At 47.1% G+C, this 20,152-nt stretch overlaps 1 protein-coding gene across 4 annotated transcripts in view; it reads right to left on the reverse strand.

Moving 5' to 3' along the window:
- The window catches only part of MYLK (myosin light chain kinase), a 337,126-nt gene that overhangs the window by 100,161 nt on the left and 216,813 nt on the right, over nt 1–20,152 (reverse strand). For 3 of the 4 annotated variants that reach the window (XM_006137678.4, XM_075933132.1, XM_006137677.4), the window contains 2 exons: nt 6,152–6,232; nt 4,936–5,795 (listed from right to left, as the gene is read on the reverse strand). In XM_006137678.4, the coding sequence (XP_006137740.2) occupies nt 4,936–5,795; nt 6,152–6,232 (941 nt within the window). Of the gene's footprint in view, nt 1–4,935; nt 5,796–6,151; nt 6,233–6,615; nt 6,654–20,152 lie in introns of those variants that run through there. The other variant, XM_014580897.3, reaches the window with a different exon arrangement.

A 20,152-nucleotide genomic window follows, 5' to 3' on the forward strand; every position in this document is an offset into this window, starting at 1 on the left:
ATTGCGGAGAGAGAGAGAGAGAAAGAGAGACAGAGAACAGGCTCATCCTACCTACAGTAGGATTTTTACTGCTGAATATAATGACAACCAGATGATACCCTAGCACCCAAAATAGCTTTGCAGGAACTAAGCCCATTAACGTGAGCTAGGTCCCTTTGCTGTTAATTCCCCTCCTCCCCATTGCATCAACCTGCTTTTAGCCGAGGACGGCTGAACAGGATTATCTGCAGAGCCCATTAAATGCCGCTCCTAGCTTGGCAGAAGGGCTTGCTGAAGGGAGACAAGGTGCCAGGAGGCAGCAGATTGCTTATGAAGCACTCCCAGCCCCAGAGATTGGACCTGTGTCTCCAGCATGCCAATGCCGAGTACTAACCTGCAAGCAGTCTGGTCAATTGCTGTTTTGGAAAAGACCTATTGGGTCACCAAGCTTAGCGCAAGGCTGTTTCTACTGTTATTTATAGTCCGGTAACTGCTGGAAGCCCAAACTGACATCAAGGCCGAAACTGAGATCAAGGACAGCCCCTGCCCTGAAGAGTCTGAAGTCTGAGTAGGCAAGACAGACAAACGGTTGAAGGGGAAATAAAGGAGCAGAAAGGTGACATGATGGCTGTGTCTAGACTGCATCCCTTTTCCGTAAAAGGGATGCAAATTAGACACATCGCAATTGCAAATGAAGAGGGGATTTAAATCCCTCCTGCTTCATTTGCATAAACATGGCTGCCGCCTTTTTCCGGCTCGGAGCTTTGCCGGAAAAAAGCGCCACTCTAGACGCGGATCTTTTGGAAAATAAAGCCTTTTCCGAAAGATCCCTTATTCCTTATTTTAAGAGGAATAAGGGATCTTTCGGAAAAGGCTTTATTTTCCGAAAGTTCCGCGTCTAGACTGGCGCTTTTTTCCGGCAAAGCTCCGAGCCGGAAAAAAGCGGCAGCCATGTTTATGCAAATGAAGCAGGAGGGATTTAAATCCCCGCTTTATTTGCAATTGCGATGTGTCTAATTTGCATCCCTTTTACGGAAAAGGGATGCAGTCTAGACACAGCTGATATGTCCAAGGCCATTCAGCGAACAGAACCACATCTCTCAAGTACCAACCCAGTTCCCAGCCCACTGACCCACACTGCCTTTGTACACTTACTATTGCTACATCAAAACTGGATCTAAAATGTGGTGGGGTTCCCCCCGCTCCGGCCTTAGGAGAGATTGTCCCATAGGACAAACAGAGCTTATTGTCAGGAATTCTTTTCTGAGATCCAGCAAAAACATGCCTTTTCTTACCATCTACCATGCAGCTACTAGTTACATGTCCTTTTACATGCTAATTATTTCCTTTCCAATCTCGGTGTTTACATCCTTCAAACATTTACAAACCCTTATTAATTGAAAAAAGAAAATAAATCACCAAAATAATTGGCACTTGCTTCAAACGAGGATCACAAAACTCTATTCATTTAATTCACAGAAGGCATGGAAGCAACCCACAGCAGAAGAACAGCATGAGATTAATCTCCAAAGCCGGCTGATACTGGCTGGAAATTTACCAGTGGGTAGCTTCCAAAAGCCAAACATGTTAAAGATAATACCAATGAGCTAATAATACTGTTGATCCTAGAACATAAAGGCTGTGTCTCTGATTTTTAGAGGTACTGAGGGTATGTCTACACTTGCACCCTCTTTCAAGAGAGGGATGCAAATGAAGACATTCGAAATTGCAAATGAAGCTGGGATTTAAATATCCCGTGCTTCATTTGCATAATCACATTATGGAGCTATTTCAAAATAGCGCTATTTCCAAATAACAGACACTGTTAAGACGCGGTTATTTCGAGAGAAAACCCTTCTCTCAAAATAACCCTTATTCCTCATACAATGAGGTTTACCAGTTATTTTAAGAGAAAGGTTTTCTCTCAAAATAACTGTGTGTTAACAGTGTCTGTTATTTCAAAATAGCACTATTTCAAAATAGCACCATAATGCAATTATGCAAATGAAGCACGGGATATTTAAATCCCGGCTTCATTTGCAATTTCGAATGTCTTCATTTGCATCCCTCTCTCGAAAGAGGGTGCAAGTGTAGACATACCCTTAGATATTACTCTATTCAGCACTGAAGTGTCTAATTGACTTAGAAGCTTAAACCCTTTTCAGTGGGATTTAGACTCCTAAGTGTCCAACTCACTTTAGAAAATGATTCTTAAGTGTTGTTTACACTGCTCTACAGTGTGGACAGCAGTCCGCACCAAAGCGATGTATTGTCACACCGCTAACAGTGCTGCAGATGCAAACTAAAAGATTCCCTATTCACATTATTGTAGTGTTCTTCAAACCATTAATTTGAACTAGGAACCTTTCAGTACACACCACTATATCCACACAAGGAGTTACTGGGCAGCACTTCATTGTGTACTAATTGCATCTCATAGTCCAAACTGTTTGGCAGTATAGCCATAGCTTTAGTCCTTGGTTCTTAAGTCACTTCAGTGTGGCACGACTGAGCAGACCAACACCTAAATATCTTAAAAATACAGGACTATGTAGCACTTTAAAGACTAACAAGATGGTTTATTAGATGATGAGCTTTCGTGGGCCAGACCCACTTCCTCAGATCAAATAGTGGAAGAAAATTGTCACAACCATTTCTTCCACTATTTGATCTGAGGAAGTTGGTCTGGCCCGCGAAAGCTCATCATCTAATAAACCATCTTGTTAGTCTTTAAAGTGCTACATAGTCCTGTATTTTGTTTCAGCTACATCAGACTAACACGGCTACATTTCTATCACTATTAAAAATCTAGGACAGAGCCCTTACTCCTGGCAGGGTGACCAACCTCAAATGTACTTTTCCTTTCATCGTGAACTTTTTTCAGCCTAGTGGCAAGAACTTGGCATCACAACTTAGTGTTGTTGTACCACCTCCATTACATTAGGAGGCTTTAACAACCCATCAGTCAGGCTAGCTGGCAGGCCTGAGAATCAGTTACATCAGAATCACTCCTCTCCCTGGAAAATCCAGACCACAGAGAGCCCTATAGCTCTAGTTTCTAGCTCAACCACACCATATCGCAATCCCCATTTCCTTTTTACCATGAATATTTCTTAGTCCTCCAACTCCATGAGACATGGAAGCAGTGTGACAGTAAAACTGGGCACAGGAGGAGGCTCAAGTGCAGTGCAAAGAGGTTGGCTCTGTCAGCCTGTTTGCTGCAATTCTGCATAGGGTTGAGGGGGAAGAGATAAATCATTCACGTATTTTATTTTCCCTCACTCTAGCTGCAGCCAAGGCCAGAGTTGAATCCCTGCCACCTTGGCTTCTTTCGGCATAAACAGGGATTGAGCTCAGGATGAGGGTTATTCAAGGTTGGTTCTTCTCCCCTTCTGCTCCTCTCACACATATATACACCCACCATCTTGGTTCTGCACTAGGGTGAGACACACTCTGGCAAGTAGAGATAATGATGGTCAATGAAATTATTGTATTGTTCAGGTACATGCAAAAATGTATGCACTTTCCACTCCATCTAGCAACTGACACGGTGCTCATCACTGTGATATTTGAGTACTAACGTGGTACCTATGTGAAAGCACTGTTACCTCTGCAAAACTTCTAGCTCCCACTGTCTTAAAATAAAGGAGTCTAGAAATCACTTTTGTCTTCAGATCACTGTGCAGTAACTTGTTGCTCTTGGTTGATTGCATGTGAATTGCATTTTGGTTCTGATTTAGTTTCATGAAACATACTAAGAGTTAGTTATGCTGTCATAGATAAGAGAGCAGATAGAGTAGAATGCTGAGTAACTGTTATTACCACAATCACCTGTTTGCTATGAATTCTATAGGACCATACCATTTTCTGCATAATACCAAAAAGTACCTTATGAAAGCAATAAACAATAATGACTTAATTCTGTGTTACTAATACTACATTTCCTTTTTTTTTTTGTCTCCTGCAAAATGTGTTGTAAAGACAATATCACATTTAATACTATACAAAAGCCAGTTCAAGACAATGTTTATTCACTAGCAGAACATAGAAAAGGAATGATTCTGATAACTTGACATCACTGGGCTTAAAGAATAGTGATAGAAATGTAGCCGTGTTAGTCTGGTGTAGCTGAAACAAAATACAGGACTATGTAGCACTTTAAAGACTAACAAGATGGTTTATTAGATGATGAGCTTTCGTGGGCCAGACCCAGGTCTGGCCCACGAAAGCTCATCATCTAATAAACCATCTTGTTAGTCTTTAAAGTGCTACATAGTCCTGTATTTTGTTTGGGCTTAAAGGTTTGACAAATTCTGATCCATTTCCCAGAGCTATGAAACAAATTAATTCAGAAAGTTTCCAGCTAGTTTTCTGGAATGCTGCAACATCTTGGTATCATTTCAAGTGGTATAATATCAATTAAATACATCTGAGTTAAATGTACTGGGAATTATATCTCTCAGCTCTGAGCTTGCAGGCTGCTTTATAATTTGGAGTTGCAGCAACTTTTTTTTTTTTAAAACAGCTCAATCCCCTCTTCTTCTAATGTGTCTCAACTCAATTCGAACCAGCCTGAAAAATTAACATACATGAGGTTTAAATCAGAATTAACAAACCAGCAATAATGTTATTTGTTTTTTCATTGTTATAAATCCTTAGAGTTCAGTTTAAATAAACACCATGTACGGTGTCCTTAAACACTGCTGGCAATATATTCAGCGTTTAACAAGAATGCAAGATGTTCAATTTTATAAAAATTACATCTGCAAGTTGTTAAATGGGAGTCTACAGGAAACATGCATATCACTGAAATTACAAGACCAATGCATCTGGAATCAATTAATAGCATAGAGCTCAAATAAAATGTTGCATTGCATTTAATAAAAGTAAACATTATTAATCAAGAGGTGGATGCAACAGTGTGCCATCCAGTTGGTTTGTTACTCATTTAATTACCTTCTTGGGAGATGACAATGAACTTTGATGATTTGATAGCTTTGCCATCTAGAGTCCAGGTGACAGCTGCAAGGGGCTCAGAGGCAATCCGACATTGTAACACTAATTTTTCACCATCCACTACCTGAGTATCCTGGAGCTTCTCTGTAAAGGATGGTGCTGTTCCGTTGCTGTCAACTTTCTTCTCAATTATTCCACCATCTACCATTGAGCATCCATGTTCACAGTTTGTGTTGTTCTTCGCCTCCTCTTTCACCTCAGGTTTGGCATGCTGAGCGTCAGAATTGGTGCTGGCATTCTGAGCCACAGAATGGGTGCTGGTGTTCTGATCTTGGGTATCGGTGCTGCCATTCTCAGCTGGTGGCTTCTTCTTTGAGCCAAGCACAGATCTGAAATCTGGGGTAGCTGGTTTAGGGGATGGCACTTTCTCAGGCAAGGAGACCTTGGGAGTGCCTTTCTTGGCCAATACCGAGCGGAAGTCCACCTGCTGAGGGCTGTGAACTTTCCTTTCCTCCTCTGACAAGGTCTTGGGCTTGACCGGCCGCTGCAGATTAGCACGGAAGTCCATTTGCTCAGCTGGGATTTCTTTCAGCTCCTCCTCAGAAAAGCTTTTAGTATTGACTTTCTTCCCCAAAATGTCACGGAAATCGAGCTGCTCTGCTTCCTGCTGCCGGAGCCTCTCTTCCGTGTGCTCCCGGGTTTCCACTCGTCTTTTGAGCACCCCTCTAACGTCTTCTTGCTGCTCCTCAACTGATCTGGTGTTACCGCCACTCTTTCTGGAGCTACTGATTCTGCCAAAGGTTAGTATGCCTTGACCATCACCATCTCTTCGTTCTCCAGAGCTGGCTTGTTCCCTACCACTGTGATCAGCAAAAGAAAAAAAGACAGACAAGCAGGAAAGGGGCTGGCTTAAAATGTCAGGGAACAATCTCAGAACAAGGATGAAATGTGTTTATAGAAGGGAAGTTTGATTAGAGGAGCACGCTCCATTATTTTATTGCATCAGCAATGACTTCAGGAGCCATATAAGGGCACAAACAAAAAAATATCTGTACACTGATTTGGTACAATATGCTTCAACTGTATGATGAAAACAATTTATTGGGTCACATTTGGGGATTAGGCTGAAATGCAGCCAGCCTGGGTCTGGAAGGGCAGAGAATTAGCAGAGCAAAAATAGAACCCACCCATGCAAGTCCCTGGGAACTGTACTCACTCTCTGTGCATTTCTCCTCTGGAAACTGAACTTTCTCTCAGCATCAGAGACACCTGGCAGCTGCATTCTCCGACTTGGTTCCTGAAAAGTTTAAGAGAAATTGGAAAAGAAGGATATTCCTCTCCCCCTCCAACAGCATAATCTGCCTGAACTAAATATGCATCCCTCTCCTTTTCTGAGCCCAGTGTCCTTGTGGATGGCTAAACTGGTGAGATTACTGTTGATTCAGATGACTGGTATCACCAAAAGCTGTACCTAATCAGCTGTTGCTTGCATTATGGGATGAAGAAACACTCCTTCCCCCACCTTCCCACCCCTCTTCTTAAACAAAAATCAAAGCATCCATAAAGAATGAAACAGCCCCACACAAACAAGCTAAGGAAAAACAAATACAACAACCGCAAAATCTAGGCAGAGGAAGAGACTCTTTTGCAATGTTTAAAATCTTTCCAAATCTGCCCTACTGTTTGTATTTCAGCTCCAAGCTTTTAACTTTCCTAACACTAAGAGAGTAAAAGCAAGTTCTCATTCCCCCTTACCCCTCCCCAACCAGTCAGCACACTCAGTCCACATGGATTGCTCCAGCCTGTACATGTTTATATTAAAAAACATAAAAGTGTCACCATATATGGTGCTGAGCCCTTATTTTTCCTTTTGCAGAGGAATGCCACAGATGCCTTTTGTAAATGGCTCCCATTAAAGAAGTCATTAGAATGCTTCCCTTCCCCCACTATGCTTCCAGCAGACATAATATCCTCCTAGCTGCAAATGGCTCATCTCCACTTAACATAGAAGGCTCCAAGAGCCGAAGTTCATGTTCTCTGGCAACAGTACAGTCATCTTGACTGCACCTTGTGTTCATCATTTTTTTTTAATCCACAACACATTAATTGATCTTTTTCCAGTGATTAAAGACCACAGAGATATTTTACTGGTGCATGAATTTTTGGTATTTTCCTGTCTAGGCACAAACTCACAACTGGACTGGAAACTCCTGGGTATTTTCTATCACTAGAAACACACACTGTTGCAAAAAAAGCAAACATCATTCTGGGATGCATTAAGAGAAGTTTTGTAAGCAAGACATGAGAAGTCATTCTTCCATTCTACTCTGTGCTATTTAGGCCTCAACTGGAGTATCACGTCCAGTTCTGGTCACCATATTTCAGGAAAGATGTGGAGAAATTGGAGAAGGTCCAGAGAAGAGCAACAAAAATGATTAAAGTTTCAGAAAACATGACCTTATGAGGGAAGACTGAAAGAATTGGGCTTGTTTAGTTTAGAAAAGAGAAGACTGAAAGGGGACATGATAGCAGTTTTCAAGTACCTAAAAGGATGTTACAAGGAGAAGGGAAAAAAATTGTTCTCCTTAACCTCTGATGATAGGGCAAGAAGCAATGGGCTTAAATTGCAGAAAGGGAGGTTTAGATTAAGAAAAAACTTCACAACTGTCAGGGTGGTTAAGCACAGGAATAAATTGCCTAGAGAGGTTGTGGAATCTCCAACGTTGGAGATATTTAAAAGCAGGTTAGATAAAAATCTATAAGGGATGATCTAGAATTCCAGATGGTGCTTGGCTCTGCTGAGAGTGCAGGGGACTGGACTTGATGACCTCTCAAGATTCCTTCCAGTTCTAGTAGTCTACGATTCTACAGAAACAGGCGCATAAGAACTTAGAGGGTTTTTCCCCAAGCTCTTTCAAAAGGCTTTTACTCAGATAACTACGGAACCCCTCTGGACCCATTATGCACTGAAATTTTAAATCTGGATATATTTTAAAATAGTTTCTGGCAGATCAGATTAAACAGAGTTTGCCTGGCCAATATTTTAACTGAACAAGGCCCTGTTTATATGAACATCCTTTAGAATATACAACAAGTATTCAACATCAGCGGTCTAAGCCTCTTTGCATTACAATAGTTAAAATCAGTATAGAAGGTCCAGTAATTTTAAAATTATAACGGTACCATCACGATCATGCAGCTTTCTTGTACTAATTTGCCTCTTGTTTATTTAAGTAGATGAGAAAGAGAAGAGAATGTAATTTTAATAATCAAACAATGGGATTTTTACAAATAATTCAACCCCAGAACATGGCACTGTCCACAGACAGGAATTACCTTATTTCACAGAGCTTCCTCCCCCACCCCCACTGCCCCCTTCGGATGGCCAGAGACTCTGACCTCTGGCCCCTCCTGGATGTGAGGGCTGAGGGAACAACTGTGGCCCTAGGTAACAGAGACTGTCTGACTTGATGAAGGATCTACCACCCACCCTTAAAACATAGTTCAATCCATGGGCACATGGGTATAATAGGTTAACTCTTCCCAAACAACCGTCCCACACTGTTGGAGCGCATCGCTGCTGAATGGATGTCTGGGCCGTGGCCTTGCCCACACTCTGCTCCCACGCCCCACTCCTGCTCATCCTTTCCCCCCCGCCTCCAAAGGTCCCACCGTCACTCCACTCCTTCCATGTGGGGGCCTTGGCAGAGGAAGCAAAGAGGCACATGTGAGCGGTTGAGCAGACGGTCAGCTGGCAAGGAGAATCCTTGAGGGGAGGGGGCGAAGAGACATACACAAGTGGGGAGGTTTCTGGGGAAGGGGTGAAAAGGTGAGAAAGCAGCCTGGAGAGCCTCAGGGAAAGGGCCAGGCAGCTAGGGGGCTTCAGGAGAAGGGGACAGGTGTATCGGAGGCTGGAGCATGGATGGGGTTCAGAGGGAGAAAAGTCTGAGCAGAGGCAGGTCTTGGGGTAGAGCTAGGCACTCCCAGCCTCCCCAAAAGGAGAAATCACATGCTGCTCATGGTCCAATCAGGCCTAAAGAAGCCACTGCTTGATGCTAAAGACCTTGCAGTACAGGCCGAACCTCTCTAGTCTGGCACCCTCAGGAGCTGACTGGTGCTGAATCAGAGAATTTGCTGAATCACAGGAGGTTAACATTGTCTAGCAGCATTGCCAACATTTCCACTGCTTCCTGGCTCTCAGAAGATATTTTGGGGTAAATTAGAGCTAAAGAACAGCACAGAACACTAACTGGCAGCTGTAAACAAAAATTATGGGACTGTAGGAAACTCAGCCACACCCATGATAAGTGGACATCCGGCTAATTCAAATTATGCCGGACCATGGATGTTGCCAGATGAGAGAGAGTGGGACTAGGGAGGTTCAACCAGTACTTCCTAGTGGCCATGGAAGCAAGCAAATTAAGAAAACAGGAGAACAGTAACAGTCACCAATACCATCAGCTATACTGCCAGTATCCTGAATTCCTCAAGCCAGGCATAGTACTGGGACAGCACTTTTCCACTGATGGATGAAGCCCTGCTGTTGTCCAAGGCCAGGGACAGTACTGCTATGATCATCTTAATGCAACATCAGATACCCAAATAATATTCCCTTCCCACCTTCTAGAAGCTTTCAGGGTGAATGGAAACAGTCTGAAATTGTGCAGGTCCTTCCTTTCAGACCAGTGCCAGAGGAAACATGGAAGTCACTCCCACATGAGATAAATGACGATAGACTTCACCATTTTCACTACTGAATGCAGAACCCATTCATTACTTCAGCTTAGCTTTCCTTCACACATGCAAAATAAACAAAGTAAGAAAAAGTTCTATAAAAAAGTTCTTCTGGGAATGGAAGAAAAAAAAAAGGAGATTGCTATTCCAATTTCTATTTTTGAACACTTGGGAAGCATTTCGATACTATATGATATGGGCAACATAAATAGATTGGTGGATACAAACATCACAAGGCAGTTTCCTAAATCTGTTTTTTATTATCTATAGGTTCTAGCATATGCCACAGATTTGGGACCACTCGGTTCGTGCCTTGATCCTGTCACTGCTTCACTGTGTCCTTATCAAATTGCTTAAAATTAATTTGATATAGCAGAGCACTTATTTCGAATTTGGTAAACCTCATTCCACGAGGAACACCACCAAATTCGAAATAGCTAAATCGAAATAAGCGCTGTGTAGACTCTCCTGCTCCTGCCCCAGAAACCTTAAAGGGGTAGACTCTGGCCACAGTGCCTGTGCCAGCTGCAAGCCTGCCAGCCCAGAGCCAGCAGTCCGTACACCTGGCGCAGCATGAGCCAACAACCCTCCACCGCTCCCCAGAAGCGAGCTGGCAGCTCCCAGGAGCCTGCCAGGGGCCACAAAAGGCAGGCGCCTTCCTGGTCTAGTGCGGAGATCGTGGACTGCACTGAGGTTTGGGAGGAGGCCTCCAATGTCCACGATTTCCACACTAGACACAAGAACGCAGCTGTCTACAGGCGGATGGCTGACAGCCTGGCCACCAAAGGCCACATGCGCACCCAGGAGCAGGTGCGCATGAAAATCAAAGAGCTGTGGCAGGCCTATGCCAGGGCCTCAGGGGACAGCTCCCAACCAGGGGCTGACCCAGACCCCTGCCCCAATAACGATGCCCTAGACCGCATCCTGGGGGGTCAGACCGTCCGTTCCCCCCAGGTGGTCATCAAACCTGGGGCAGAGGGCCCTGCCCATGACACAGAGGAGGAGGAGTGGGAGGAGAACGATGATGACGATAGCCAGGAGCTGCAGGAGCCTGGAGGGAGCATGCCCTGCACCCAGGATCCCCGAACAGTCCCAGCAAGCCTGTCACCTGTGTCATCCGAGGCTGGGGAGGCCTTGACATGTGAGTGCCGTCACTGTCCCCTTATGCAGGGCGGGGCAGTGGGGGAAAAGGGAGACCAGGGGCCTTGCTGACCATGGAGCACGCAGCAATCTGTGCATGTGCTGTGCCACCCTGGGCACGTGGCCCTGGCTGGCTGCCACATGGGTGCCCTGGCCTGTTACCCACTCGCGTGTATGTATGAAGGCACATGACATGCTCCTGACCCCAGGGAGGGACACTGCATGATGCCCTCCCTCCATGAGCCCCCTCTTCACAGAGGCAGGGCAATTTCCCCTCCCCCCCACCCCTAGATACAGCACAGGGACATAGGGGCAGTCCTGGGCCAGCCCACATTCCCGGGTATAGCAGGACATGCCGAACATGGCCTGTATGCAAGCGCATCGGCTCCGATGGTGCGGAGACCTAACGTCCTCGCGGTGCAGAGGAGGGCTGGGCTTCACCCATTGTGTGCCCAGGGAGAACTGACCACTTCTCTTGTTTCTCCACTGCCGCAGCACCTGCGAGTGCAGGGCGCACCACCCTGCCCAGGACAGCCTCCCTCACCCGGGCTAGCAGGCTGACCCAGAATGAGGAGTACCACCAGCGGCAGCACCTGGGGATGCTGCACCCTCGACCACTGGGTGCATGAAGACCTGCAGCTGCGGCGGGACAGCTGGCGGGAGCTGCTTGCCCAGGGCTATGCCATCTTCGACCACCTGCAGAATCTGGTGCAGAGATTGCTGCCTCCTGCTGCTCCAGCTGCAGCCCCTGCCCGAGCTGCTGTCCCTCCTCCCACTCCTGCTCCCCCCCCGCTTCTTCCTCCCCCCTCTACCCGCCCCACCCTCCATACCCGCTCCCCACCAGGGACGCCAAGGCCCCCTCACCCGCAGTGCTGGGAGACTGGTGGACCAGCAAGACCCCCCCCAACACTGAGCTTCTCCTCCCCCATCCAGTTCTCACCTCCCAGGTTTACCCCTTCCCCCCTGCCACCTCCCCTCTCCAGGCCTCATTCCCCTCCCAGTCCAGTTTTGTTCAATGAACAGAGTTTGCTTTTGTCAACACAAGTGTCTTTATTTAATGGGAAGGGGAGTTAAGTAGGGGTCAGTGAAAAGATGTGAAGGTGAAATGAGGCACAAGCCCCCAGTGGGGCACACCACGGAGACTTTAGTCCTCCTCCGGGTGGAAGCTCTCCTGGATACCGACAGCCCCCCGATGGGCCTCTCGTCTGGCAGCCATGCGGGGCTGCATGTACAGGCCAGCCAAGTGGTCGGCCTCTGCCATCTAGCCTGGCAGGGAAGCCTCCCCCTTCCTCTCTCACAAATTATGCAGCACACAACACGCTGCCACCACGTGGGGAATATTCCACTTGGACAGGTCCAGGTGGGTGAGGAGAAATCTAAAAAAGGCCTTCAACCATCCGAATGCCCCCTCCACCACGATGCGGGCCCTGCTGAGCTTGGCATTAAAGGCCTGTTGGGAGGGGTTGAGGTGTCCCATTTAGGACTTCATCATCCAGGACTGTGGGGGGTAGGCCGCATCCCTCACTAGGCACACAGGTACTTCCACATCCCCAACCTTGATGTGGCGGTTGAGGGAGAAAGTCTCAGCGTGCAGCCTTTGGCACACAGAGGAGTTACAGTAAACCTGTTCATCGTGTGCTTTGCCAGACCATCCCACGTTGATGTCTACAAACTGGCCCCGGTGGTCAGAGACAGCCTGCAGGATGACCGAGAAATATCCCTTCCAGCTGATGTAGAGGGAGGCCGGGTGGTCCAGGGCATGGATGGGGATGTGCGTCCCATCAATTGCCCCCCCCCCGCAGTTGGGGAAGCCCAGGGCGCCAAACCCCTCGATCATTGTGTCCACGTCGATGAGGCTGATGACTTTGTGGAGCAGCACTCTGTTGATGGCCTTGACCACCTGCAGAGGGACACACAATGCCACTGAGTCACTGGGGTGCCAGGGTGGCTGAGAGTGCTCCTTCCCCACCACTGCCCCGCACCCCCACTCCCAGGAGCAATGCCCCCTGCAATCCTGGCCACCGAGGGGACTTGCACCACCTTCCCCCCTTTTCTCTGGGGCAGCCCATCACCTCCTTGCCACTCACCCTCCCCCACCCAGGCAGTGGCCGGAGACTGTCATACCTGCATGAGCACTGCTCCGATGGTGGATCTCCCCACGCCGAACTGGTTTGCCATGGATCGATAGCTATCCAGCGTGGAGAACTTCCATAGGGCGATGGCCACACGCTTGTGGAGGGGAATGGCGGGCCTCATGTGCATGTCCCATCGCTGCAGAGCAGGGGCAAGCCACTTACAGAGCTCGAAGAAGGTGTCCTTCATGCTGAAGATCTGGTTCCACTGTTGGTCTCCCCAGCACTCTAGGATGATGTGGTCCTACCAGTTGCTGCTGGTGTCCAGATGCCAGATGCAGCGGAGCACACTGGCATCTAGGAGCTGCAGCTGCTCCTCCCCATCCCCCCAGGAGGGTCCGGAGGATGGCATGGGGGTTGGGCTGCAGTAGATGCTGCAAGGCAGCACAGCCAGGCATGCAGTAACACGTCCAAAATGAGCACCAGAGTGCCCAGGGGCAGTTCCAGCTCCATGGTGCCAAGTGCTGTAGTGTCCCGAGTCAGGGCAACCAAAGCAGGCGGAGACAAAAATGCTTTGCTGTCCCTCAGCGAGGTAAGCAAGCAAGCAGGGAAAGCTGAGAACCAGCTGTCCAGGGGGTCCCTTTAAGCACAAGCTTCAGATAGCCTCAGGCAGCAGCCACACAAAGTAACTCCTGACCTGATGCCCTGCTGGAACCGGTTTCACCTGCCCTTAAATGCGATTCAGCATCCAATCAGTGTAGACGCGCTATTTCGAAATAGCAAAATACTATTTCGAAATGCATTTTGTATGTATTTTAGATCAGATCTTTCAAAATAACATTGTAGAATAGACATACATTTCACTGCAGCCAGGATCTAACTCAGGGTATGTGATTTTTACCATTAATTTCAGTGGGGCTAATTTTAGCTTTGTGTTTTATCTTTCTTTTCTATAAAATGGTGATAATATCACTTATTCATCTTTTGCAAAGTGCTTTGAGAGCTTCAGATTAAAACAGTGATATGAATGCAAATAATAATTATTATTTAGGAGGGAGGGAGTGTCTCAAAGGATTAGTAACAGGCTATTAAACATTTCACATACAGGATGCTGGTTTGATTCCAAGCCAGACTGAGAGTGACATTTTATTTTTTTTTTACATTCCCATATATATAAAAACTCTCCAATGTTAGGATCTTATATGCTAAATGACAGAGGCATATTTCAATTACCGAGTTACTCCAAACCCTTCTAATGCTGGGCTTGTGTATAGGTCCCTAACTGCAACTTAGCATAATGGTTGCACTATAAAAAGCCGTGTTTGGAAGTGTTGGACTCCACAGAATTGCTTTGCATAACACTCTGACATAACTTATCTTTAAAATGTCAAAGAATTAAAAAAAACAAAAAACAAATAAAATTTCAGCTTGAAGCCTGAAGGGGTTTTTAAAATAGCTTCTGTCCTAATTGCGAGATCAGATTTCCCTGTTTCCATGTTCAAAGTATCTTAAAATGCTAGTTTCTTGGCAAGATCTATTTAAATATTTTCACTGTACCTCAGGTCTGATACTTTCTGCAGCTCCCCAGAAAGTGGGAAGCAGAGGAGAAACACAACTAACTGAAGTATGGGGCCACGTTGGAATGGCATGTGAACCAAGGACTGCAGGCTGAATTATGCTTTCTAAAAATTTACTGAAAAAGGGTGAAAAGTTGACTTCTAGCTGCAGCTCTGGTGATTTAGGAAAGCTCATTATGAGGATTCAGAATATAGTTTGGCAGAGGCAGTTACATGAAGACAATATTCAGATCAAGCAAAGTTTTAACCCTAAGAGACTTACTAATCATATTGCCTCAAATTGTCAGCTTCAAAGGAGTAATACAGATTTACACTGCTAGGGTTCTGGCCAAAAGCATTTTACACCTTTACAGGCAGTCCCCGGGTTACGTACAAGATAGGGACTAGAGGTTTGTTCTTAAATTGAATTTGTATGTAAGTCGGAACTGGCTCCAGATTCAGCCGCTGCTGCTGAAACTGACCAGGGACTGACTACAGGAAGCTGGAGGCAGAATTGCTCTGCCCCCAGCTTCCTGGAATCAGCCACTGATCAGTTTCAACAGCGGCTGAATCTTGAGCCTGGGACAGAACAGCTGGGCTGCCAGGTAGGTCCCTGCAGGACCAACCTGGCAGCACCCCAGCTGCTCTACCCCAGGGTCCACGACAAAAGCCTGGTCTGCTGGGGGGGGGGCCCGCACTAGCTGCCCCCCCTCAGCAGACCAGGGACACGGGGAGCAAAGCCGCAGCGGCTTTGCTCCCGGTGTCCCTGGTCTGCCAGCAGACCAGGGGCACCCGAAGCAGCTTTTCTCGCCCCAGAGGTTGAGGTGGCGGGACCGCTGCACTCTGGGCGGTCCCACTGCCTGCGAGCTCCGGGGTGAGAAAGTCCCGTTCGTAAGTGCAGATCCGCCGTAAGTCGGATCCGCGTAACTCGGGGACTGCCTGTATTAGGGTTGGCAACTTTGCAATGGAAAAGGGGACAAGAGACTATGTGGCAAGGAAGTCACTGCTTTCTTCCACATACAGCGTGTCGATAATAGAGCTCAGGATTGGCACAGAAATGAGTAACAAAGTCTCACCACATCATTTTTTTTCTAAATAATACCTGCCATTTCATGCAATCTGGTGCATCCCAATTGCTAGGCATAATTACTTTTAATAAAAAAAAAAATCAATGTATTCCCAGCTCATGGAGAAGGGAAGTTAATGTTTGGGGTTTTTTCACACTCTCTAAAACTCTATATAAATTCATCTAAATTAATCAAACTTTCCAAGAGGATGCTAAGGAGCAAGAAAGAGCAATTGTTATTTCCATTGAAAGGTCTGGAAAGGGCTCATCTACTATGGGGGTAGGGTGACATAATCAAAGCAGACAGAGGATTTGCAGGAGAAGTCAGAGGGTGATTCTTCAGCTTTCTGATGCAGGACTGTATTGTTATGGAGACAATGGCTTGACTTTAGGATTTGGAGGCTCCTCCAGTTACTCCCGATCTCCCTGTTTACATCAGGGAACATGCATCAGGAAAGAGAGCACCATAAAGAAGTCCAGAGATTTTTGCCAGATGAAAAGTAAGGGGCATCAAAGTAGGCATTACTGACCACAGTGCAGAGGATGGTGTGGGGAGGAGCTGTTTCCATTTCCTCTAATTAAAAAGTATTGCTTACCTTTAACTGGCTAACCAGGTTTTCTTCACTTCCTGGTCCAGGATCTGATTTACCCTGTTGTATCAGCAACCAGTTTCTGCTCCCTTGTCTCTCAACTGAGTAGTTACACAGCAACACAGGCCGTTAAGTTCCATTTCAATGACTGCGGGTCAGCAGCAGGTGACTCCATCCCTTTATTTATACTAATTTGTGGAACACCATTCCTATGGCCACTTGCAATAGCATGTCAGCAAAACATTGCTGAGGTAATGAAAACAAACACAGCTACAACAAAGAAATGAGCTCTGTTTAGATTTAAAACAAGGAACAGTACAGCTGAGCCACTGTCCCTTGACATTCAGCATTCCATCCTCGAGGGACAAAGTATGCAAACGGTCCAGTTACCAATTAGGGGAGGAAAAGAGAAGATGACAGGGAGCTAAATAATAACTGCTGATAGAACACAATGCCCTGACCAAGGTGTATACTTGTGTGAATTAACTTGGACACACTGGAGAGGAAGAATGGAGGTAAAGGCCCAAAGATTTCTAATATGAATTTGTGAATGGTCCATGCAAACAGAAAAGTGGAGAAATCAGGAACATTTGCTAGGGTTAAGAACCCCAGAGGAAGGAATCTTAGGGTACATCTACACTACAGCGCTAATTCGAACTAACTTAGTTCGAATTAGTTAATTCGAACTAAGCTAATTCGAACTAACGCGTCTAGAACTAAAAACTAGTTCGAATTAGCGTTTTGCTAATTCGAACTAGCATGTCCACATTGAGTGGACCTTGAACAGGGCTTAAGGATGGCCGGAAGCAGTGCCGGCAGGGCATCAGAGGAGGACTTAGAGCGTGGAGCTGCTGTCTCAGGCAAGCCGAGGGCTGCGCTTAAAGGGACCCGACCCCCACCCCGGACAGACAGTTCTCAGGGGTGCCCCGCTTGAAAACCAGTCCTGGCTTGGAGTGCCCGGACTGCCCACACTGGGTACATCACACCACTCGGCCATCAGCCCGGCTGAACTTGCTGCAGGCTGCCATCTGGGTAGAGGGGGCAATTGGGGGGCTGCAGGACAGCTTCCACCCCCAGAAGCCCGCAGAGCCAGCCCAGTCCTCCCCATCGGGGGCTCGTACCCCATTCCCCCCTCACCTCCTTCCACTTACCCTTCCCTAGCCCCTTTTCTTGATGTACAAAATAAAGGACAATTGTGGTCAAAAATGGAATCTGTCTTTATTGAACAAAACTGGGGGAGACTGGGAAAAGGAGGTGGGAGAGGGGAAGAGAAAGGCTGGGAGAGGGGAGGGCAACTAACATGATTAGGGGTTGGGAACAGGTCCCAGATGAAGAGAGGCTACAGAGACTGGGACTTCTCAGCTTAGAAAAGAGGAGATGGAGGGGGGACAGGATAGAGGTCTCTAAAAGCAGGGGTTGGGTGGAGAGGGTGCATACAGAAAAGTTCTTCCTGAGTTCCCATAAAGAAGGACTAGAGGACACCAAAGGAAAGGAATGGGTAGCAGGCTTCAAACTAGTATGAGAAAGTTGTTGTTCTTCACAAAGCAAATAGTTAACCTGTGGAACTCCTTGCTGCAGGAGGCTGTGAAGGCTACAACTAGAACAGAGTTGAAAGGGAAGTGAGATCAAGTCATGGAGGTTGGGTCCATGAGTGGTATTAGCCAGGGGGTAGGAGTGGTGTCCCTGCCCAAGGATTGTGGAAGGCTGGAGAGGGATGGCACGAGACAAATGGCTTGGTCACTGTCTCCGGTCCATCCCCTCCAGGGTCCCCAGGGTTGGCCGCTGTCGGCAGACAGGCTACTGGGCTAGATGGACCTTTGGTCTGACCCAGGACGGCCATTGTAAGCTCAGGGCTCAGGGTCAGGGGTCTCAGTGGACCCCCTTGATTTTCATGCACACCTGCTCCTGGATGGCCAGGCTGGCAGCTCTCCTGCCCTAGATGGCCACTTTCCTGTGCCTAGTGCGGAGATCGTGGACGAGGTCCACGATGTCCGCACTAGCCCAGGAAGGTGCCTGCCTCTTGCGGTCCCGGGCAAGCTCCCGGGAGCCGCCAGCCTGGTCCCGGGAAGAGGGGGTGGGCTGGGGGACATCGGGTGGGTGGCTCTGTGCCGTGCCAGGTGCAGGGTCTGCTGGCTGGGTGCTGGCAGGCTTGCACCTGGCACGGGCACCGTAGCCAGCCCGTGACCCTTTAAGGGGTCCGGGGCCGGGAGGGGGGCATACAAGTTTCGCTGGTGTTGGCCGGAGTGGCCACCAGGGAAACCTGGGGAGGGCTAGCCTCCCACTAGTTCGAATTAAGGGGCTACACACCCCTTAATTCGAACTAGCTAGTTCGAACTAGGCTTAATCCTCGTAAAATGAGGTTTTCCTAGTTCGAACTCAGCGCTCCGCTAGTTCGATTTGAATTCGAACTAGCGGAGCGCTAGTGTAGCGCCTATGAATGTTAGTTCGAACTAATGTCCGTTAGTTCGAACTAACATTGTAGTGTAGACATACCCTCTGAAAATCATTTGTGATCAGACTCTAATTCTTAACGTGTTCCTATAGAAGTCGATGGGAGTTTTGCCATCAGCTTCAGGGGGCCAGGATGCAAGTGCTTTAAAGGCTTGAGAAATAGGCTATATAAAATTAACATAAGAAATGTCAAAGTACATTTCATTCATCTTCTGGTGCACTATATTATCAGGCTGCTCTATCCCTTGATGCCTGGAGTTGGGATTTCTCAGCTATGCTATGTAACCAGGTATCCACTCTATACAGGACTGGAAAGGGAGTTAAGATGGCCAGGTAGGCCCATTATAATCATAGGCTGCACCTGGAGAAAGAGTCAGGGTGTAGCAAACTAACTCAGCTGGGCAGGAATAGGTAGGGCCTATAAAGGCAGGACAATAGCAACACACAGGGGCTGTTGCTGGGGAAAAGCAGTCACTCCCAGGGAAGAGGGGTTGGAGTTGAAGAGGGGAACCAGTCGGGATAGGAAGCAGCCCAGAGAAGGAGCAGTGAGGGCTGAAAGAGTAAAGCACAGAACTCCTGGGCTGATGGTCCCCTTAGCCCAAGTTCCCCTACCAGTCACTGAAAGGAGTGGCACCTGAGGCCATGACTAGGAAGAGTGTCTAAGGCTGCTGAAGGAAAGACTATGATATACTCCCAGAAGGCGGGGTAGGGGGTGAGAGATTGTTGACTGTCTTAGTGAGAGCTCATAAAGGAGACACTGTGGTCCCTGGGCTGAGAGAGGAGATGCAGACCTGAGAGAGGTGGAATGAGGGCAAGCAAGCTCAAGAGCCACGCCCCAGCATGACCAGGAAGAGGTGCCAGACTAGTGGTGCACCCCATTGCATGCTATCCTAAATTCCAGCGGCATTCACACAGAAGCATCCAACCTACCCAGAGTCATGCAGTTAAAGAGAAAGAAAATAGCCTCAGCTATCACTGTCCCAGATAGTGCTTAGGTTGGCAATACAAGGATTTCCACACTGCAAACAACTGAGTATGCAGGACAATGTGTGCTGCTCACAAACTATTCAGGTTGGGCCAGATTCTCAGCTGCTAATGAAGCTCCATGGAGCTATACTGATTTATACCACCTGAATTTTTTTTAGATATTTATTTATGGCAAGTAGTTAGTTACCCAAAGCATCTGGTTTTGTCTCTGCTCTCTAAATACAACAGATATTTGCAAACCAAAGGAGTGTAATTGGGAATTTCAAAATTTACTCAGCAATAATTACAATATTGCTTTACGATGCATAGAACAAACAAAATGAGCGCACTGATTCTTGTGTGATTCCCAACAACTCTGGTAGTAAAAGAATTAGGGAATAAACTTTAAGCACAAGCACATTACCACCATTTATGAACCCCTATAACACCTGTTTCGTAACCTAGTATGAAGTTGCACCAAAAGATTAAGTGATTTCTCAAGGTCACCTAGGGAGTCAGTGACAAAAACCAGCAACAGAACTCTGTCACCTGCTGTAACCACTGAGTTATACTCCACCCAAACCTGCCCATAAGGACCCAGAAGGGGGAGGACTGGTTACACTGAATGGCTGGCAGTTGGAA

The sequence above is a fragment of the Pelodiscus sinensis genome, chromosome 7, assembly GCF_049634645.1.
Source record: "Pelodiscus sinensis isolate JC-2024 chromosome 7, ASM4963464v1, whole genome shotgun sequence".
Classification (NCBI taxonomy): domain Eukaryota; kingdom Metazoa; phylum Chordata; order Testudines; family Trionychidae; genus Pelodiscus; species Pelodiscus sinensis.